General features: G+C 42.6%; 1 protein-coding gene across 4 annotated transcripts in view; it reads left to right on the top strand.

Moving 5' to 3' along the window:
- Positions 1–23,670, top strand: part of epha7 (eph receptor A7) — a 146,887-nt gene that overhangs the window by 101,283 nt on the left and 21,934 nt on the right. For 2 of the 4 annotated variants that reach the window (XM_079571747.1, XM_079571745.1), the window contains exons 6-9: positions 7,368–7,492; positions 13,817–13,982; positions 19,004–19,112; positions 21,037–21,092. In XM_079571747.1, coding sequence (XP_079427873.1) covers positions 7,368–7,492; positions 13,817–13,982; positions 19,004–19,112; positions 21,037–21,092 — 456 coding nt within the window. Of the gene's footprint in view, positions 1–7,367; positions 7,493–13,816; positions 13,983–19,003; positions 19,149–21,036; positions 21,093–23,670 lie in introns of all 4 variants that reach the window. The other 2 variants (XM_079571746.1, XM_079571744.1) reach the window with 1 other exon arrangement.

Genomic DNA, 23,670 nt, shown 5'->3' with positions numbered 1-23,670 from the left:
TAGTTTGACACTTTTTTGTGATGTTTATAGTTTCACTTCCTTATTGGGCACTGACAGGAAGTGACATAGATAGAGGCAAACAATGTTAAATTGTTGCCATGTCGACCACAGATACAGTCGGCATCGCGTCATACAAGGGGGCTCCTTTTAAGCCGTTTTCTGGAGGATTATAAACTTATTTATCACACACAAATGAAGTCAAGTCTTAATCGGGTCCATATGGATGTTTGTTAACAGCAGATTGTTCAGTAGAACCGAAAAAAAACGGCAGTCGTAGCTAGCGTTTGCATGTAGTATGCTAGCATGACACATCATGTTAGCAGGGGCTGTTTAACTACTTTGCTCTTCTCCATGTCTTTCTATCTTTATTGGGAAGAAAACTATATTCTTTCTTCAACATCTGTTAAAGTAGTTTTGGAGTAATTATAGATCAAGTTTAGATTTCTTTTTTTTTTTTGAGATGCCGTCTGTATCTATATTATGTCAATGGGAAATGAGTCAAACTGCTATGGAACTTTACCTCTATCTATGTCACTTCCTGTCAGTAGCTCAAAAAAAATTCAAATAAGACTAACTTCTTCATTGAAATTGCAAATAAAATATTTTTTTCATATGCACTTTATAAGCATATAACTAATTTTACACACCACAAAATCCCAATCCCCTTTCCCCTCCGATACCCTCCTATACATACCGCCAGCGTTAAACAGCGGGCTAGCTGACCCGAATGGAATGCCGTCTGCCCCCCTCCTGTACGTTTTCGGGCTGACCCTTCCCCACGCGTCCATATGTCCGGGCAGGTTCTGAGTGCCGCACGCCCCAGTGGAGGTGTTATTGCAGTGAGTGAAGTATAGGGGAGTGCATTAGCGAGAGCAGCTGACACGTGGGCTGAGAGGTGAGACGAGCTGTAGTCCGTTATCGTGCCCTTCAACACGGGCCCGCTCAACCAGGAAACATCCCCCACACAGTCCCGAAGTGGAGTCCGCTTCAAACGACCTTCAGAAGTCTTCCTTGGAGCACCGCAGCATTGATATTTTATGTTTTCATGATTTAAAACAACGTCTGTGTGGGAACGACTTGATAAAACAGTACAAGCTTTCATTTTCAGTCGATGGCATGCTAGAAAATTGATTAATTTCATTCTCAATGAGCAATAAAGCAAGCAACCTCAATTTTAAGCCTGGACAGTAGCTATGTGGAATGGCCAATGCTTTTATTTAATTTGAATTACTTTTATTGTCAGAGCAATAACATGATTAAACTCACCCTTCGCGATGTCTATTTCATGATGTTTTGTCAGCTATCGAGCCGTAAATTTCCCCTGTAAATAACAAAAGCATCGCAGCAGACCCACTGCTTTCCCACATGCATTCATTACATTACAAAACTTTAAAATGAGGTTTTCTTCACACTCTTGGAACAACATCTCCACTTTAGTAGCGCCTGCAGACTCCAAACTTTCCAGTCTTGTACTTTTTCAAGGATTTTCAGAGGGATTTTTTTTTAAATATTCAATTGCCTAGCCTAAAAGCAATGCGAAATTTTAACTATAGCTTATTTAAATACTTAACATGATATCCCACACCCTCTTTTAAATACACTTTGTAGCTAATATATTTCCAAAATCAAACCACCCATTTTAACGGAACAGGCCACCGTTCTTCCATACTGTGATATGTTCTTACCTGAGCTTAGACGAGTTGATACGTACCTGTCTGGTCTATGTGCGTGCCTGTGGATGAGCTTGGTAGCTTCTAACTTCACCCCGTTTGGAGCCATAGGAATATACTGGGAGAGGCTACATGCTAACAACATCTTTGGTCTTTTTGCGTGACCGAAGGCACACAGTTCTTCCATAGTGTGATTTGTTCTTACCTGAGCTTAGACAAGTTGATACGTACCTGTTTGGCCCGTGGACGAGCTTGGTCGCTTCCAACTTCACCCCCCGTTTGGAGCCATAGGAATACATTGGGAGAGGCTTAATGCTAACAACATCTTTGGTCATTTTGCGTGACTTAGGGCACGCACAAAGACCAGACAGGTACGTATCAACTTGTCTAAGCTCAGGCCAGAACATATCTCAGTATGTATAAATGGTGGCCTTTTCCTTTAAACCTGGCCCCATCCTTTATTTAGATTTCGTTGTTGAAATATATACATACATCCCCTTTTTTTTCACCAGCATCTCACCAAATTGTGTCAGCAGAGTTCAGGGACAGGAACTTTGAGATCCTCACCCTGGGATGTGAAACCTCTGTGGGGAAATAAGTGTTAAACTTGACTGAGGACATAACCAAGTCATATCTGACGGTCAAACAGTGGAAAATGAAACAGAAGTCTTATTATGACCCAAACAGACATGCTATGCTCGCGAAGACCTACTCCAAGACAGCAGAGGCAACAACAAGTAAAACAGTTGAGCGCCTCTTCATGAACGAGATTATAATCCCTAATTTAAGGTCCCGGACAGGCTGTGATGCATTGGCTCCGGTGTGCGGTTTATGGGTTGTCCCCGTGAGGGAGCAGAGAGGGCAGAGAAAGGCATGAATATAATGAAGTGCCCACGATCAGACGAGCGAAAGAGGATATTAAAAAACGCCTCTAATATTTGCCGGGACTGCGGGGGGAGGGGGCAGGTGTGGGCTGGAGGAGCATCAGCTGCGGTTACAGATGGGGGTGGGACAGGTCAACGCTGTTTATCTGCGAAAGGGAGATTTTTAATAAGACCAGCGAGGAGATACAAACACCGCAGCCAAGGACGGGCGGAGGGGTTTTGTTGTCACTACCGTTTCAGGGTTTAGGAGCGATCGGAGTGAAACCGTAATCTACCTCTTTATTTTGAGAAGGAAAGAACAGTCTCTGTGTGATCGTTCCATGGTCTATATTTTAGCTTTATTTTCTCAGTAAAATGCTGTTTACTCTTCTGACGCACATATTCTCTAACCTGGTGTTCTGTGTAGGAACAAGCTCCACACTTGGACTCCCGTCTCCACTGTAGCAGCAGGAAATACAGCAGTACATGTGCCACTTCAAACAGATGTGCGATAAGTCTGAGCAACAAGTGGAGAGTGCTTCTTCTGTTCGAGATAGAGAGTGATGTAAACACTTTGATGTGGGCCAGATTCAGAAGGGAGATGCCACTTATCTGCTGGACTCCACAGTGGGAGAGTGAAGGAGACTCACACAGTCTTTTATTAGTGAGCTGCAATATGGCGATACACAAATAGGATCAGTGCTTTTTTTTATATACATATAATCCTGGCAATCACACGGGTTTATTGAAAATGCAGTATGTAGGGTTTGGTGATGTTTGTGGAGAGATTGTGCGGTAACAGGACGCACTCAAGCTCCACTTTTGCAAACACAGTTTCATGTTGTTGCCGGTTTATTGCCCGAGGCTCAAACACAGTGACTGGAACATTCGTGCAGTTACACAGCAATAACGCACGCCAGTTACTGTGATCACTGACTTTAGCCTCTTGTTTTCTCTCTCATTGCCCGCAGTTCAGCTTTACCCAAATCTAAAAGCGGCTCGACTGGAGCTTACAGGTTAGAGGCCGGAGTGTAAGCGCCTCCTTTTGAAAGCTGAGATTGGACAAAACTGATGAGCTTCTTCCTCGTTCTGATTGTCATGTTTTTTTTTTCATTTTTCGGTAGTGTTTTTATTGCTCTTTTTGGCATTTGAACACAGTTGCCTTACACACAAAAAAAGGTGATCAAAACGCTTCAAAAAATAATTGAAAACCTGACAAAAATGCCACAAAAAAAGCCACCGAAATGTGACAAGATTGGGACAAATAAGCAGTGAACTAAAATGTGATGACAAAAACAAGGAAGAAGCTTAAAGGAGTTTTGCAGGTCTTAGCTTTCAAATGGGGTGTTACCCTGCCCTATAGTCTGGAAGCTTCGGTCAAGAGGCTTTTAGATTAAGGTGGAGACTAAGGGGTTAAATAACATGAAAGATTATGAAAATTCGGAATTATTCTAAATGTCAGATTTGGACTCAAAGGGTATTTTTGACGAAATCCATATTTCTTTCCATCACGGTCATCCTTTGGTGTCAAAATCTGACTAAAAAGGTTGTTGTCCCTTTGTTGTCACATATTGACTGTTTGGGTTGACCATAATACTACATTTACAACTTACTTATACGGAGCAAACACAAGGTTACTCTACACAAAGTCAGGTTTAGTGACTTCTCAATATAAAAAAAACAAGTACAATCGCAGCAGCACTAGCTCTTAGCTGAACTTAGTGATCATCAGATGTAAACCAGAGTGTTATCGATATATCAATAGGCCTACACATCAATCGTCGTACCCCCAGTAAATACTCAATACGTTGAACGATTTTCATTGACTTATTATGATGGAATGTGACAAGAATCCCAGATTGTTTATCTCATGGCGGCACAATATTTTACTCTATCCAATACCCCTGTCTCATTAGATGCTGCCCCTGCATGTCCGTAAGAAAAGGACATCTGCGGGCGATGGATGGCTAATGGAAATTGCACAACACGGACAAGAAGCGCCATTTAGTCGCCATAAACGCCAACCAAAAGACTTCCCGGGAAGACAAGGCAAAAAAAAAAAAAAAAGGCTAGTGTGTATGAGCCCGGCGTCTGGAGGGGGCACAGAGAGCGGCCAAATTGGATGAAGTTAAGCTGCACTAACTGCTTGTTGTGACTCCGGGGAGCGGGCTCAATCGTCCTTTCAGCGGGCCGACTGCGGAGGAGAAAGCCCACATTGTTGCGTGTTTGCGGTGGATTATGAGGGCCGTGTCACAACAGCGGTTCTGTGACGGGCTCCGGGGGTCGGCGCTGTCGTGAGCAGCACTGGAGGGGAATGCCGATGGGGTCTAATGAGCGCTTAATCCGCGGGCCCCCCTCGATCAGGAGCGGGTCAGCTGAAACAATGGGAAAGGCGCAGGGGTCAGCGCGGGGCCGGCGGGTCAGCGAGCGCGCACGTCACCGGCCGGGGTGGAAACATGGGAGCCTGTCGGAGGACTGTGAAGTTGCGTAACATAAATCTTGACTTGCGGAATCTTGGAAAAGGGACGTTGGACTGGCCGGGGCAAAGGATGCGGTTTTACTCGGCGCAAGGATGGAGCCTCATGAAGCAAAATGTCTGTCCTGCATATAGTAAACATGCAGTAAGCGATCAGGGCCCACACCTATTAATGGCATTTTGTATTCTATTCCCCTTCAGTGTCTCACCTTAAAATCTATATCCATTGTTGCCTTTGTCTTCCAGCGTGGTGAGTAAGTGCTTTATTTGTCAATGTACAATTGCACAGTGAAATTGCGTTCAGGTGTTCAGGGGAAACTGTCGAACCCAGAGGATAACCTGGCTGCCTTCACTGCTCCTCTGATCCTCTAAAACGATGCACCGCCCACTGGGTTTGTCCCTGTTTGAGAGCGTGGTGTCCTGCACTGGTCAGCTTAACCACCTCCTCCTGCGCAGCTCCCTCCGCTCCATGACAGTCTTTCACCATCCGCTGGGAAGAGAGTAGCAGGCGAATATAATCCGTTTTATTCTCCAGTGAGCGTACATTAGTCAGAACAATAGTAGGGATAGAAGATTTGTGGAGCTTAGCTGTGAGTCTTGCCTGGATACCTCCCCGTTTGCCCTTTTTTTGTTTCCCGTAAGCGCCTCTTGTGACGCCTCCACTGTGCTGCAGGTTTCAGAAGGAATTTGTAGCTTCATTTTGAGGAAAACAGTTTGGTACTAAAGCTGCTGGTGATGTCGTCAATATTTATTCAGTCAATCCAGATTTTAAGGAGCAACAAATTCAAATGTAAATAACACAGCTGAAGATGTTTGTAGCAAACGCTCTCTTCTGTGTCGGGTAAGACACTCCACTCACAACGCTCTTTCCAATCATCCTTTGTATATGGTTGTTGATTGATTGTGCCACTTCGTATGTGAATCGTTGCAATAATTTGATAAATTATGGATTGATGGATTGATGGATTGATGGATTGATGGATTGATGGATTGATGGATTGATGGATTGATGGATGGATAGAGAGACTTCAGTGATCCGCTTAATAAAAACTTGCTAGTTCAAAGTTACTGTCCTCGGCAGAGCGGTTATGCAACCTTAGCTTTTCCAATGCAGAAATCCAAAGTTTGCACTCTCTCACAAAGCCCGTGGCGATGGCTGCTCCCTGAGATCTGAATCCATTCCCAGAACGGCCTTCCAAAACCTGCCGCGGCGTGTTAATGAATGTTATGCTCCCACGGCGAGTGAGTCATCACCTCTGCGCGCATGTTTACAGGTGGATGAGGCAGAGCGCAGGGCTGGGGTAAGCAGGTTTGGACGGCCTGTTGCGGGCTCTGGGCGAGGCACTGTCTGGTTGGAGGCTTTAGCGAAAGGCTGTAATGACGGTGATTATGCGACGATGATCTAAAGTAAGCAGAATTAAAGCTCTGGTATTAGCCGAAAATGCATTGAAGTCCGCCCAGGGATCGGGCAATTAGGAGTTTAAAAATAGATTCATCTGAGCTGGGCGCTTTGTGAGGGGAGTCGAGCCATATCGCAATTATTATTCATTCAACGTGTCATATCACGCAAAATTTAACATTGGTGCCTCATCATTAAAAACATACCTGGAGTAGTATCTGACGTCTGACGACCAGTTTCAAGTAATCTTGTTCAATATGGTTGTTTCTTCTTCTATCGCTGAAAAAAGGAACACATGCTAAAGCCCAAAATCCATCACCGGAGCCCCTCTGATCAGTTCTGCAATTATGGTGTGTTCATCTGGTCGATTTGTTAGCATGCCGTTAGCGAAAAGTGAAAGCTTTTACTCACTGTTTTAGGCCTGACCAGCCAATTTCTCACTCCTATCTGTATTATAAAGCAAAATTATCCGTATCCACTTGTTTACTTTATTATTTTCTGGTTGCAACAATGGAAAATAGGAAGTTCCCTTATCTTTTCAGTTCTCATGCTATATTTATGTTGTTACTGCTTCTTAGTCAGTTTTTGTAGCTGTTCCCTTTCGAGCTTTGTACATAGTTCTTTGTACATAATTCCCCTTTCTGCACGGCCTCATTGTTTTGTGCACAAATGACAAATCAAATCAAATTGACAAACTCCCTGGAAACTTGAGAATTCATTAGTCTGGCTTGTCTTTCCGGATCTTCACTTTTCAACGTCTTGCGCCGCTTGACTGTAATTGGAATTTGGATCGTGCGGTGTAAACACTCGGTGGCGTCCCCGTGAATATTCATCAGGGCCTCTCGGACGGGCGCTGATAGCTGCGCGGGCGGGGCGGCGGTGGTGGTGGTGGTGGTGTCGGGGTGACGGCGGTGTGAGCTTACCTCCCGGGGCTTATCGACGTGTTCTTGTCCCAACAGCGCCGTCCCAGGTCAGCGAGGTCATCAAGGAGAAGATCCAACAGCGCAGCGTGCAGCTGTCCTGGCAGGAGCCGCACCACCCCAACGGCGTCATCAAGGAGTACGAGATCAAGTACTACGAAAAGGTGAGAAAATATGCAGGTTAGGGACTCGTGTTGACAATTCGGTGTCATTTTCAAGCTTGCTAATTACCAAAGATACATTAATGGATGTATTCAGACATTTTTATATATTTGGACAGACAACATCAGACAACATATGACCAATCGAGTTCATGGTGATCAGTAAAAGCCAAGAAAATGCACCCAGTCCTGATAACAAATAGAAAGGTTGACTAAAACGAAAGGTCACTAACTAATACTACTAATATAATAAATAATACTAATATTTGGTGGTACCGACTTTAGCATTGACTGTGGCATTGTGTGAATAAGCTTCTGCAAAGTCAAAAGATCTAGTTGCATATTGTTTGTCCCCTTATGGCTCCTCCTGCAGGTGGTGGGTCCACATAAGGTCGGCCTCACGATTCTCAGGCCTGTTGGTCTCTCATAAGGGGCTTCTGAACCGCTCTTTGTCTGACCCGTCACCTAGGACCAGTTTGCCTTGGGAGACCCTACCAGTGTTAATTTCGTCGACTAAAATATTTAGTCTTCATTTTAGTCAAAGTGTTATTTTTGCCGACTAAAATAGGACTAAAACTAAATTAAAACTTTCTCATGAGACTAAAACTATGACTAAAATGTCCAGATATTTTAGTCGACTAAAATAAGACTAAATAAAAATGAAAAGGAGCGACTAAAATCATCCAAACTTCTATTGACCTGATCTGAAAAAGCCTCATATCATTTAAATTCACTGTCAAATGAACAGGTCTGAGCTTTGTTCATGTAGAAGCAGCTCCATGAAGTCGAGGACGACGATTAAATATGATTATAATGAATATTATAAATATAAGTCGACTAAATTAGTCTTCATTTTAGTCAACTAAATTGACATGCAATTTTTGTCGACTAAAACTAGACTAAAATTAAATTACATTTTAGTCAAAAGACCAAGACTAAAACTAAAATAAAATATGTTGTCAAAATTAACAGAGCTCCCAGGATCATTCGGGCGCTCAAACCCCTCCACCACGTTAAGGTGGCAGTTCCGGGAGGGGATAAAATAATAAAATAATATAATCCTTTATTGATCTCACAATGGAGAAATTCACTTTTTACAATGGGCATTCAATAAGATCACTCACTCGTATGTACAATCAGTTAAAGCAAAAATCTTTAGGGGTGGAATTATAACAATAGGGAAATAATAAAAATGGGATAAAAATTAGAACAGATTATATAAATATAGAATATCAAGGTGTGGCGTTACAGTCCTAGTGCAAGTTGTCAATAAGTGATGCTGGTGGAGGGAATAAAGTGCATCTGATACATAGATTATTGCACGTAGTTTAGTCACCTGACCAACTGGCAGAGACCCCCAAATCAGGGAAATCCAGATGGCCACTTGGCGACGTGGTCAGGCACATTTAAAAGTGTTTGAAGCGACACTACACGGCGCCTCCCCCCCACCCGGAACGCTTCTGTGTGGAGTTTGCATGATCTCCCCGTGTCTGCATAGGTTTCTCTTACCACAAAAAACATGTACAACAGGTCAATCCTCCAGCCTGGCTTCGCATCTGGAGATGGGTTCCTGGGCACCGGCCTACGCTGGCATTGAGGATGGGTCTAATGCAGAGAATTTCCCTACAGGGATGAATAGCATTTGCTTTATTCCGGACGTTCCCGTGGGCGTCGCCATGAATTGTGCCCGCCCCTTTACTTGTATTAGTTTACATAGGACTGGAGAAGTCAGGAGAAAGTTAGGTCTACATGGACACGCACAAAGAAACAGGGCATCTGATTTAAAGTTCATGTATGCTAAACAAGACATTATGCGGATCACTGCTCTAAAGACGCATGACCTCTGTGGAGTGAATATCTTTCCAAACACTCAATCTCAAACTATTTGCCCAAGTCTGAGCATTTGTGGCCGGACTTTGCTGATTCCAACGTTTTTGGCTGTTTTCTCTCTAGTGTTTTCTGAAAGCCGCTTTTTTTTTCTTATTTCCCCATTTGAAGTTGCCAATTTTTCTTCATTTGATATTCTGAGTGCACACCGCAATTCTGCAAGCACCTACTTTGTCTCATAATTGCAATAATGAATGAGAGGCTCATAAGATTTTAATCAGGGCTCCTCTCCCGCCCCCGCACATGTTAGCGTTAGCATACACGCCGACCTCACCGCACGGCACCAACATCAATCTGTTGTAGAGCGCCGTGATCCCCCCGCGGCACGCCACAACTTTACATACAGCTTTAATATGTGACGTCCGTGTAACATGTAGAGCCTGAAGTGAAATATTGATGCGGATTAGTTTAACCTGTGCGTTTACGTCCACATGAAACAAAAGCTGGCACGACTTGTCTTTCAGCTTATAGAAACTAAGATCAACCGTTTTCTCCACTTTAAAACGGAGTCACTTTTTTTTCAACCTCAAAGCTGCAAATGAATTGAAATGCCAATCTCTACTTTGGTGGATCTCTGTGGGACTGTGTGCTTTATATTATCCTGGTTTACAGTCATTTCTCTGGCACAACCAGCACCGAGTTTTGGATTTCTGTGTGTTTAATGACACTGGAGGAAAGCGTTTGTTTTTGTTTGGGCTGAGGTTTGTATAAAAGGTACATGTCAAAGGTCATCAATCGGCGACATGTATTTGTTTATTATGGAGAAAATCTAATGAATTATTTATTTATTTATTTATTTATTTATTTATCTAGCATTACAACAAACATTAGCTAATATGAAAAAAGAAGAGGAAAGAACCACTTCAGTATCTGCTGGGTCACTACTGGTCAGAGCAGTGCCTTTTCCCCTGTTCAACTTCACCTCATTTGAAAGCTAAGACCTACAAAACTGATCTAGAAGGTTATTTTTCCCCCCATTGTTGCCGCATTTTTCTTGTGTTTTTGTCACACATTTTTGTCACTTTTTCGTCATATTTTCATCACTTTTTTGTCACTTTCTAATCACTTTTTTTTAATCAAATTTTTGTCATTTTTTTCACACTTTTTCATCACTTTTTCGTCATATTTTCAGCACTTTTTTGTCACTTTTTAATCACTTTTTCGTCATATTTTTGTCACATTTCATCACTTTTTGTCACTTTTCTAATCACTGTTTCATCACTTTTTTCAAGAAGCTTTTAGATCTGGTTTAAGTCGAACTGGAGAAAATGTGGTCGGTTCTGGTGGGGGCTATATTTGTAAATTCGTGGCTTCAGGGACACTTTAAAACCATAGTCTCAAATCTTTGCCTGATCCTCCACAATAATCCCCAGATCCTTAATGGAATAGGCCACCGTTTTTACATACTGAGATATGCTCTTACCTCACTTTAGTCGAGTTAATACATCCCCGTCTGGTCTTTGTCCGTGCGCTCTGTCACGCAAACGGAGCACATACGCAGCCTCTCCCACATGTCACATAGCTCCAAAAAAGCTCACGATAGAAGCTACCAAGCTCTTCCACGTGTTCCCTATTTAAATAAAGTTACGTGAAGTGTTTTCATGCGAAGTATATTTACACAGAAATGTAACGTGTCGATTTTATAAGCAGATAAAAAGGGGGACTATATTGTGAGGCGTAATGATACGAGGAGCAAAACGTCCGCGCAGTAACTCCTAAAGACTTCCCCCCGCTCGCTTCCGTCAATAACCTTTAGGACCTTTAGGCTGCGTATGTGCTCCGTTTGCGTGGCAGAGCGCACGGACAAAGACCAGACGGGGATATATTAACTCGGCTAAAGTGAGGTAAGAGCATATCTCAGTATGTAAAAACGGTGGCCTATTCCTTTAACCCTGAAAACTGTAAGAAGGGGGAAAATAGTTTATTGTTGTGTTCTGACCTGCACTCGTCTCAAACCTCGCGTTTTCTGATTTCACAATCCCGCGCTCTATCGGCCTGCTGCCCTCCATTTGAAATCATGACATCAAGCCCCGTCCGGAACGCCGCGGTGCGCGAGGCGGAATCAAAAGGCGGCGGGGCGGCGGTGCCAGCTCAGCCTGCGGGGCGGCCTGACACATCAGCTCTCTCTGTCACGTACTGTGGCTTCTGCGCTGGCCAGCTGTAAAAGTGGAAAATTGGAAACTACGATGACTTTCGCTAACAATGTCTGGCATTCCATTTGGCCTCGGCTGGCCGGAGCTCTCATGTCTACAACTAAGGACACGGCGTATGCAGCATGAGAATGAAGTCTGTAATCACAAGCTGCGGTTAGAGATTGTGACTGGAGAGCGGGCTGCATAAATAGGGAAAAGTGGCGGTTCTTGCTCCCGTTTTTTTCTCGTATGAATAGTACGCGTTCACGACCTTCGGGAATTTGATGCCGTCATTTCAGATGGAGGGGAAGGGTCCAGTATAAGTGTATGGTAATTCACAGGTTTGGTGGCGGATTGTGGCCTTGTGAAATGACAGCTTTGTGGTTCATCCATGACACAATGTGATACAGGAAATAAGGTTTGGAGGGCTTCAGCGGGAAGAAAAATATTTAAAAAAAAAATTGTACTGTAACACATATTAGAATACTCATAACTGTATTCAGGTACTCTTTCCCGGTATACTTTCCTAAGATCAAAGGAATACATCATGGTGCTCGGTCATTAAATATCTGCTTCATATTGCATAACATTCAGAAGAAAGAAAAGATCAAAACGAACAGAGAAAGGCGTAGCTCTGTAGCGCTTCACTTTTAATGACCAGTTATCTTTCTCTCCTCCCAAAGTACACAAAAGGATTGAACCTCTTTAAGCCGCGGTTCATGCAAACAATATGGATGTGCGTCATGTGATCTGCTGTGCTTCTGGTGCGTTTTCAAAATGCTTTTTTTTTGCACTTCAAATTACAGGTTGGCCGATATATTGGGCCGATATATGGGGATTATACAATATCGGCTGAGCTCGGGCCGATAAAAGCCAGTGTCTCCGGGACAAAAAGGGATAGAGACTTCCCGCTTTTTTCAAAGTCAGGGCGTTAAAGGAACAGGCCACCGTTGTTCCATACTGAGATATGTTCTTACCTGAGTTTAGACGAGTTGATACGTACCTGTCTGGTCTTTGTGTGTGCCTGTGGAAGAGCGTGGTAGCCTCCAACTTCACCCCTGTTTGGAGCTATAGGAATACATAGGGAGAGGCCAAATGCTAACAACATCTTTAGTCGCTTTGCGTAACTGAGCGCACGCACAAAGACCAGACAGGTACGCATCGACTCGTCTAAGCTCAGGTAAGAACATATCTCAGTATGGAAAACTAATCCTCCCACATCTTGAATATGGACATGCTGAGTGTCATTTTGAAGCACAAAAACCGGAGAATTCATTCTCTATATGTATTTTTGATCGCTGCGCAGTATGCTAATGCAAACGGCTAATGCTAACAACAACTAATTGAAGCTGGGACAGAAACTATGATTAAATCACCTAAAGCATTAAAATAAAATAAATAAATGAATTTACAGGATTATAGATCAGACATTTGGAAAAAACGGAAATATCGGCCAAGCATATCGGCATTGACCAATAAAAATCCCCCCAAAAATCGTCATCGGCCTTAGAAAAACCCACATCGGTCGACTTCTACTTTAAATTAGTTCATAAGAGGCGCTGGAACAAGCGTAGCAACATATTTTTAATCATGTGACATATTTATACATATATATAACGGACACCGATGTGAAAGTATTCAGTATTCTGTAACTAAATCCAATTTAAGAGTATTATGATTTCACTACTTTTGAATATTATATATGAAAACAATGTTCACTGACGTTGTTGAACTCTGTGCCTGTTTCAGTTTCATGTGGACAGGCTCGGCAATTACAGAGATATTAACCTCGAACCACGCTGAGCCTTTTTCATAGAATCCTGACCTTTCCTGTGCCAATGTTAAACGAATAGGCTCTTTTAAATGTTACGTTGCCACTTGAGCCTATTATATATGAAATGACTGAACCGTCTCAACCCATGCCTCTGGGCGAATGGAAAATAGTCTCCCCGTCTAGTCTTTTCTGCTTCCAAACAAGTTAAATTGTGGTAAAATAAGTGTCCGCATTTCCATGACCACTGTTTAAAAGAGTCTGAAACGCGGTATAAATATTAATATCGGACTTGAATGCACTTTTATCAGCCGCCTTTGTGTGCGTTTGCTGTAAAGTGGTTAAATCCATTCAGTCGTTTCACAAAGTGCAGGTAATTACGCCCTGTGAAGTCTATCGGCAGTATTTTAGCGAGCGAGCCATTAAGATAACCGCACTTCAATGGGACTCAATTATGAGCTGGATTCTCACATTACCGCCGCGGCCCCTCGTTCAAAGCTCTGCGCTGAAAAACACACTGTCTGTCTGTTCCCGCAGGACCAGAAGGACAAGGTCTCCACCGTGCGCTCCCGCTCCACCACGGCCACCGTCAACAACCTGAAGCCCAGCACGGCCTACGTCTTCCAGATCCGAGCGTTCACCGACGCCGGCTTCGGCACCTACGGGCCCCGGGTGGAGATCACCACCAAAGAGGAGAATGCAGGTACGTCCCGTCTCCTGCTGAACCCATGCTTCAGTGTGAAGAGCATTGTGTACTCGCTCACATTTTCACAAATTGTTTCAGAAAGGGGTTAGATTCAAGTTGGCCGTTTTATGCTCACTACTGCCACCTCAGGTTATACGTGTAACTGCACCTTCTATATTAAGCTCGTGCGTGACGGCCATTCAGACCCGTAGTAACAACTTTTTGAGTGACACTGCAGGATTTTAGAGGCAGTTGTGGTGAATTGGTCACACATTAGGACAGGGGTAGTCACGGAGGGCCGATTTTCATCATTGCCAAAACACCGAGGGCCCAACCTCACCATTGGAGCCAAAAGTTAACAACCATTTTCTACAAATGCCAATGTTTTGCATCTGTGGTTCTAAAGTGGTCTGGCTCCGAGACCCGCCATTACCTTAATGACAAGATGCGACCCCAATAAAACAAACAATAATTTGTGATATATTGTATAAAATATAATATTTATAAAACATGTTTTTATTGAACAAGCCGTGGATTTGCTTTGAAGACTGAAATTTTGATCAAAACAACCCAGTAATATTAATTTGAACAGACTCTTCTGTGTAGTTTCAGAGGGAAAATATTGAAAAAAAAGTTCCTTATAGGTTCGCGACCAACTTTTGAGTCCCGACCCACCAGTTGAGAATCACTGTTTTACATTATATATGACCAAGTGGGATGTTCTGCAAAGATATTTAAAAAAAAGTTAACTTTTTTATATTATTTGATCCCTTATTTGCATAATAATATTTCTCCAAATCATATTGAGGTTCTGTGCTGGAGGGCTGGAATTGGCCCCCAGGCCTGACGTTGCCTGCCCCTGCCTTAGGACATTGCTGGAACATGTAGGGGGAGGAAAATACATAATTTTAACATTTTTAAAACTCTGTGTAGTCCCTTTAAAGAGGGGGTGTTTGGTAATAATCTCAAGCACATCTTCATCACTGTCTCAGACTTTGTTCATTAGAAACTGCCATATTGATATATAACAGCTGAAACAAAACATCCAGTAGTTTCACTTCCTGATTTAGAAGTGAGCTCCACTTAAGCCCCTCCCACACCCTTCTCTTGCTGTACCTCGCTTTAAGATAAGATAAGATAAACCTTTATTAATCTCACAAAGGAGAAATTCACTTGTTACAGTCTTTGCAGCTATTGCTATTTCAAAAACCTCTTAACACCCGCCTTAACCGAGCACATTTTCTCCAGTTCAGCTATACCCAAATCTACAGCTTCTCAACTGGAGTTTACAGCGTTTTAGGCCTGTGTAACGCCTCACTTGAAAGCTAAGGCCTGTTACTTGAAAGGATTAAGCTTGGCGACAGATCGAAAGGTGAGGAAAGTGTTTCCTGGATACAAAGGACCTCAGGAGGAGCTTTTTGGAAGCTGTGGCTGTGGTGCTAAAAAAAAAAATAGCCTTGTAGGATAATTCAAAGATTACTCAAAGATGCGCGAGCAGGTCGAAATACAGCTCCTGTTATGTGTTTGATGAATTTTGCTCGAATTTCCCTTTCTCTACGAATAAATAGAATTTTCATCTCATTGTTTAAAAAGAAACTCAAAAGTCTCCCTTGCATGCATGCTAATCCCGCATTAAAACCTCCAGAATTGAAACCTTGTCGTGGAATTTCCAAACACGATTAAGACGGATTCCATTTGTCTGAGTTTAATGAGTTTCTTTTGGTCGCGCTCATCATTTAATGCGATCTTCATGTTAAATTCATTTTATTTGGAGTCCAGATTGAATCAGTGTAATGAGCACAGGAGCGGGGAGGTGACCGGCCCGGTATCAGCCGCGGCATCAGTAAACCACATTAGGCTATGTACGGGCCCTAATGCTGCGGCTCACTGTAACAGCCCACAGAAAGGACGGCTTTGGAGCAAGGTAAACACAAAGTACACACAGTTTTTTTTTTTACGCTGACAGGAGTGGAAGAGAACAAGTGGTGTTATTAAGGTGAGACTACAGCAGTGGGGGGATAGACAGGAAGGATACAAGTTTATTTCTGAGGACGACATGAGCTACCGTGCAGACTGTCCTTTACTATATCGTACTGCAGGAACAAAATGTCTCTTCAGTTTTGTGTAAACTGTCGCCTAACCTGCAGTTTGTCCTTGATTATAGTAACTTGCAAGTACATTTGAAAAAGGATCATTTTGAGTGCGATAAGATCTCTTTTCTTAATCAAAGTGTAAATAAAACTTGCCTCACGGGCAGATTTCTTCAGATGAGTTACTCAAATCAAGGACAAAAACTCATTTGAAGAAAATTGTACTTAGAGTATTTCGAGATATCTGTTTTGCAGTTCTGGTACCTCTTTCTAAAAACGATACACTATTAAAGGAATAGGCCAGCGTTTTTCCATACTGAGATATGTTCTTACCTGAGCTTAGACGAGTTGACACGTACCTGTCTGGTCTTTGTGCCCGTGGACAAGCTTGGTCGCTTCTAACATCACCCCATTTGGAGCTATAGGAGTACATTGGGAGAGGCCAAATACTAGCAACATCTTTGGTCGTTTTGCGTGACTGAGTGCACACACCAAGACTAGACAGATACGCATCAACTCGTCTAAGCTCATTTAAGAACATATTTCAGTATGTCAAAACAGTGGCCTGTTCCTTTAAGAGACTAGATGCAAGTTGGCCAATTTATACTCACTACTGCCACCTCAGGTCATACGTGTAACTACACATTCTGTAGTAAGCTCGTGCATGACAGCAGCAGGGACCTGAAGTAACACCTTTCTGAGTGACAGTGCAGGATTTTAGAGGCAGTTGTGGTGAACAGTTCTGGGCTCATTCTACACATTAGGACATGGCTGGAACATGGAGTATTTTAACATTTTTAAACTCTGTATAGTCCCTTTAAAGACGTTTCAGCTTTGGGTAATTCCAAACTGGAGAAAACGTGCTCGATTCAGGTGGGGGGTTGAGAGGTTCATCCTTTCTAAAGCATTGGCAAAGCGAACCCGTTAACTGAAATAAGACATCCACAGTCTTTGTATCTAGAATGTCGACAGGGAAATTCTTCATTTTTTTGCATAACATTTCTTATTTCCAGGTGAAACGATTCAAATGAATGTATGTGTTTACTTCAGTCACCTGCAGCTCAAGTTTCAAATGTATGCCTCCTCCCTATTCGCTTCCTGTATCTATTGTGTGTTTTATTCTACCAAGCCTGCTCTGGTCAAGGGAATGTCTTGCCCAAGAACACCACGGCAGTATGAGTTACCCCCCACACTCACACACACACACACACCGAAACTCTCTATCATTTCCTCCACTTGATCTCAGCTGAACACCTCCCTCCCTCCTGTATTTGCGTCTCCTTTTGTCAGCGATCGCCGGCGTGTCATCAGAAAGCGTAGGGCGCGCGCCTTCGCAGTCCCAACCTGAATGTGTCTTTGTTGAGATGAAGGGCACCGCGGCGCCGTCTGGGACTATTAAGCCCACTTTTCGGAGAGCGAGCGGCTGCGAGGACATCGCAAAAATAGCACCTTCTCCCTCTCTCCCTCCACCAGCGAGCGAAGAAGAGCGGGGTGATCAATCTGTACAGGCTCATTAGGCACACTTTAGCTCATGGAAACTCTGTCGGTTCAGAAATGAAGCCGGAATTTGTATTTTTTGTGGCATTGTACTTTAACTTTAATAAAAGTGAAATGCTAGGTGTAAAGTACTTCCAAAGTACAAAAGCAGGCAATACGCAATAATAACAACAGTACATGGAGAGGTAGCTTACATTTTATTCTATCTTATGCTCTAGTTGTATTTCTTTATTTACATGCACATATACAGTAGTTACAATTCTTAATTTATGTGACAACTGCAATCAAACTTATATTCTCATTTTGAAGAGGCTATTTCATTTTCAAAGCGAACCACTGCATAATAAATATTGTTTATTACATGTTGGTTCCTGAATCCCCATCTTTAGAAATCAATGGGAATTCTTTGATTTTTTTTTTTTTTTTTTTCTGTAGTTATGTATTAGATTGATTTGTTGTTGTATCTTTATAATGTTGACGATACATGTAGATTTTTATGTTTTATAACAAATTAAAACAAACAAAATTAACCATGTAATTGTTTTTAATGGGGATAGTTTTCTTTTCATGCCCAGGTCCATGATCCTTGTGTTTTTTTAACCAATCAGCATTACCAACAGTTTTTTTTTAAAGCAGAACTAAGTAACTTTTTACTCGAGAGGCCACAAGCGCCACTGCAACTGTTGCATGTTGAATTTTTTTTACTCATTAATTGTCCGTCAGAGTAAATACTACGCTGAGAAAAGACAAAGGGACAGAAGAATATTGTACATTGTTCCAGAACACAATTATACAATGGAGATCTTTTTTTCCGCTCAAACTGTAAGCTGTAAATACTGCTAAAGTGGCACTAGCCCACAGTTAGCTTTGCCCGTTAGCCTGTTAGCTTCTTCTGATCGTGATAAACCAAAAAACAATGTTTTGCAAAATGTTCATCAATAAACTGAAAGCTGTAGACAGAATACAGTCAGGACTTTCCTGTACCATGTCATGAACCTCAGTAATGTGAGCCAAAAGTAAGGATAACAGAGCAGCGAGGCAGATATTTTCCATTAGTGTGTATTGGGGCTGCCGGGTCGGAGACAGGGAATGTTGCAAGTGTGTTTTTTCTGGCCAGAGACACCGGGGGAGATGAAAGACCCCCCGATCATTCCATTAACATTTGTATTAAAAGGATTTATTAAGCTGTAAAAGTTACTTTGTTCTGCTTATTGCAATTATGTTTTTAATTTCTTATAAAGCTTTTACTGGAAATTGTTTTGTTAATATTGTACATACAGTATTCTGATTCTACTTTTGTTTGCACATTGTCTTACTATCTGTACCTTACTTGTATTAAGAGCTGCTATAACAAGTGAATGTATTCCACTGTGCGATCAATAAAGGTCGATTTTATATTAAATTAAGCGTTTGCTCTGCACTAACTCTCCCTCGTGCTCTGTCTCCCCTCAGCCACACTGGTGTCGAGCGAGCAGAACCCAGTCATCATCATCGCCGTGGTGGCCGTGGCGGGGACCATCATCCTGGTCTTCATGGTGTTCGGCTTCATCATCGGGAGAAGGTACGCTCTCGCGGGCCCCATTGACTCTCCGCTGCTGTGAGTGTGCGCTTCAGATTTCAGCTTTCTGTCACTGGAGTCCCCCAACGCACCACATCGTCTGTGCATGCGCTGGCATCACGCGCCTCACGCCGACCCCGATCCCCCACCCCGAACATCTCAACTTATATGTTTGCACATCACCAAACCCGTGGCTGAAGCGCTCGTGTCATCTTCATCACAAAGCATCAAACCGCCGAGCCACCGTCCCGTCACTTCATCTCAACTCGTCATTTTATGTGTTTTGTGGTACAGCAGCGTAACTGTAGGAGTGAGCACAGAATGTTTTTGGCTAACTTCCTGTTGGCCAGCGTAGGGTAAACGCTACTTCCTGTCCACAAAAATTAAAAAATAAGATAAATTAAAATTAAGATAAGGGGTTTAAAACAGAAGAAAACTAAAATAAACATCAAGCTGAGCGTGTTTCATAAAAATTAGTTCAGATGGTGGTGCTATTTTACCATTTGCTAGCATCAAATTAAAGTTAGCTTCAAGGCTAACTGAAAACACTGAAATCTAAGTATTTACATCCTAAGTAAAAGATACAATTAGACAATTTTAACATGTTGTAAATAATTATCCAGCAGTCTGTTCTCTGCTACATAGTGTTTCAGTGCTCACAAACAGGAAACAGTCGTTACCCTAGGGAGTTAGCATCATGTTGCTATACAACATCCTGTGCATAGAGCCTCTTGAGATCTTGAATTAATGCCTGCAAACATCTGCTTCAGGAAAATTTCTGTCATTTTAAAAGTTTGTAAATGTTGAAGTTAAAGGGACTGGATGCAAGTTGGTCATTTTTATACTCACTACTGCCACCTCAGGTCGAATGCGTAAATGCAGAGTCTATATTAAGCTCGTGCATGACGGCACTTCGGACCTGCAGGATTTTAGAGGCAGTTCTTGTGAATAGGTCTGAGCACATTCTACACATTAGGAAAATGTAAGGGGAGTAAAATACTTGGTTTTAACATTTTTAAACTCTGTATAGTCCCTTTAAGGCAAAACGGAGAGTTATCAGCTTCAGGTTCATAGGCCTCATAATATGTTTAAGATTCATGTATTGTGAATGTGTTCTAGACCATCTTTTTTGAAAATTTCAGATTACTCTCCTATATTAATGGCCGTTGGTTACCCCATGCAGGCTTCATTTATGCACATTTGTCAGTTAAGTCGATGGGAAATATGAATGGGAAATTTCCTTAGAGCTCTAAACGGACTGGTCACTGCTGTATAAACACTGTGGTGTGATTGTGTATGTACATTGAAGAAGCTAAATGTTGATCATGAGTCTGGTGATAGGAATAATTGAGAAAATGGAAACATTACATTTAAATCCAGTCATTGTTTAAATTCCCAAAGCTATTTCACGATCTGTGCCAATGATTTTAGATACTGATCCTAGAAATGTAAAACTGCAAAAAGTCCAAAGTGAAAAAATAGTCAAAGGTTCAAAAGCACATGAGCCAGGATAGTGAGAAGCCTTCACTGACCAAGCGTAAAATAGTTTGTAATACAGTGCTGTCCTTGTAAGGGTTCTCAAAGGGATCAGCCGGACCAGTTCAAATCCATGTTCGGTAAATGCATGTCCATCAATAGCGGATTACTCACAGCACCATGTCATCGCTCCGTCAGCCCAAATGCTCCTCACCTGCTCGGGACAACCTTCAACAAGCTAATATTAATAAGCACTGTACCCACGCTGCCCCCCGTCCCATACACTGCATGCATTCTTTGATGTGTCGAAGCTTGAGCTGCGTTCCCAGGCGGCTCAGCGGGTTTTACGTTTGTCATGTGCAGATTTGTGTGGCATTAAAAGTGCTGTTTGGGAGACTTATTGCATCGAGCTGACTGTGTGCGTGTGGCTCTTTTTCTTTTTTTTGTGCAGACACTGTGGATACAGCAAAGCCGACCAGGAGGGAGACGAGGAACTCTACTTCCAGTGTAAGTCTCGCTGCCCCGGGCTCCATCCTTACTCTAGACCTGTCTGTTGACATGTTTCTCTGATGGGAAGATGTCTCTATAATAGGGACGTAACAATATCCAAGTCTCATAGTCGGGTATTGTCACGGCCTCGCAGTAGTATTTGCAGCTTTACAGCATTGAATTGCCACTTTTCTGTCACAATGTCTTGCCTCAAGTTCAGTCTTCATTGTCATGTTACAGATACCTGTAAGGCAAAGTGCTTAAAGCCACACTACAGAACATTCCAGGTTATAAATTACTATGTCACAAGAGTAGAGCTCTAAACCTAAACAAACATATCACCACACATCCCCTAATGCAATGGTTCTCAATCTTTTATGTCTCGCGTTCCCCTTGAGTCGTTCATTTATATCCCAGTGCCCCCCTACCTCGAGGATCTTGCAAAGTGACCAAACAATGTAAGATTATTCAGTATTTATAGTGTGTTGTGTACAAAATGAAGCTAAAATACTCTAAAAATCAAACCTTTTACTGAAAAAAATCTAAAATTGATAATGCAATTCTACTCAACTAGCTGAGACCCGGCCTTTGGCCGGGCCTCGCTAGTCTCCACATTTGATATTGAGAGATTATGAGTTATTACAAAGAAATGTCCAGTATAGTCCCTATAACCCGTCACTCAGTACAGCTGTAGACCCGCAGTAAGTAGACCAGTGGTTCCCAACCCATTCCTAAAACTATGGCCACTCCAAATGTTTAAAAGAATGAATGCTAAAAGTAATGTCAAACAAACTGCAATTGGAGTGTTTGCACCCGTACTCCTTTCTTATAAACTACATCAGGGGTGGCCAACCAGTCAGAGACCAAGAGCCGAAATTTTCAACCTTGACCCTGTGAAGAGCCACAAAGGCACCGACCATTAGCGAGATTCCGGGGCGGTAGTTTATTGTGAATAAATAGAATGTGACCGTTTTATTTAATCACAATAAACTATAACTTTATGCCTTCTTTTTATTTTTTTAATAATTGTGTTAGATTGAATGGTTTTACTCCTCACCAAGATTGAAATACATGTATATTAAATGACATTTTGTGCTTTCTGCTCTGACTGAGACAGAATTAGATTATTATTATTATTTTATCTTTTTTTAATGCTGGGGTGTGTTTGTATGTGGGGCCCTGCCCACTGAGCCCCCTTCTCTGATTCGCCCCTGGCCTGTGCGCTCAGTGCCTGCAGCTTCGTCCCGACTGGACTGTGCAGAGAGAACGCACTCTAGGCTGCACTAAGTTCATGAACTTTAACCAGGAGCCTCTGGACGTCTGAGAGTCTGTTTTAAGTTGCATTTGTTACAGTTACTGTCACATGTAAAAGAAAAGTCATGACTTTGCGTATTTCCGTGTTACGATGTCGCGCTTCGCATCATAAGCTTCAGAAGAGCTCCGCTTTTTTCCATTTCCTAATGTAGATCTTTTTCTGTGAATATGAGGCCAAATTACATCAAATAAAGAGTAGCTGATCAGAAACCTGAAAAGCAGAAGCTGATCCCAGAGCCACGATCTGCCTGCCTGTTGTTTAACCTACATCCCGCTTTGAGTGAGGCTGCACGGGCTCCTTTTACGCGCCGCCACGAAAAGGAGAGATACAGACTCTCATTCATGTAGAGATGGAAACATGGTCTGTAGGACGATGGTTGGATTTTTGGTCAAAGACTGTTACAGTTTATGGGAAATATTTACCAATTATTTTGCAAAGAGCCGCATTGTATTAAACATCTCCAATCATGCAAAGAGCCGCACTCTGATTGGCCAAGAGCCGCATGCGGCTCGAGAGCCTCGGGTTGGCCACCCCTGAACTACATGGACAATATGTTGCAAAACTCAGGGAATAGAAATGAAGAAACAGTGGAATAGTTATGGAGAAATATTAGCGGTTCAGCTCTAACGGTTCGGTTCACGGTGCAGGACCCGTGGTTTGGAGCAATCTTGTTGTTTGTTATTAGACAGTATTTATATCCTTATAATACAATTGGCAATGCTTTCAAAGCCAATTTATAGAATGTAAAGAAGAAATAGAGAAGAAATGGTACAGCAGCAAAGGAAAAAAAAAAACATAAAAAAAAAAAAAAGCAACAGTGCAGGCCATGCGCTCGTTAAGTGGTTTCACTTTCGCTTTCCGCACACGGAGGCTGAAGCTCTCGGAGCAGCGCGTTTCATTTGAAGCTCGTGTTTCTGCGTGTACTTTTTTTCGGAGACAAAACTTTGGAGACGGAATATGACCAGGATTGGGTCTTACGCATGTGTCTGAGCTTCTGACATGACAGCACTGGATCTGTAATGAACCACAGCCTCGGTCACTGCAGGAGAGACTTAAACAAAGACGCGTAGATGTGTTTTGGAGGATGTACCTGTACCAGCGGAGCGTCTGCAGCTGCAGTTTAGGGTGAGTGACGATGACACACATCGCCCTGTTAGGATGCGCGCACGCACACATACACACACACACGCACGGCAGTCAGATCTCGTGCACTCGCGTTGTTGTGACGGCGGGTTGTCCTCGGACAGCAGCACCGCTCCATATGGACCCGTGACCAATGCC

The sequence above is a fragment of the Gobius niger genome (genome assembly GCF_951799975.1).
Source record: "Gobius niger genome assembly, chromosome: 15".
Lineage (NCBI taxonomy): Eukaryota > Metazoa > Chordata > Actinopteri > Gobiiformes > Gobiidae > Gobius > Gobius niger.
Note: the sequence above shows the minus strand (reverse complement) of the source record. Positions and strands in the feature narration are given on the sequence as shown.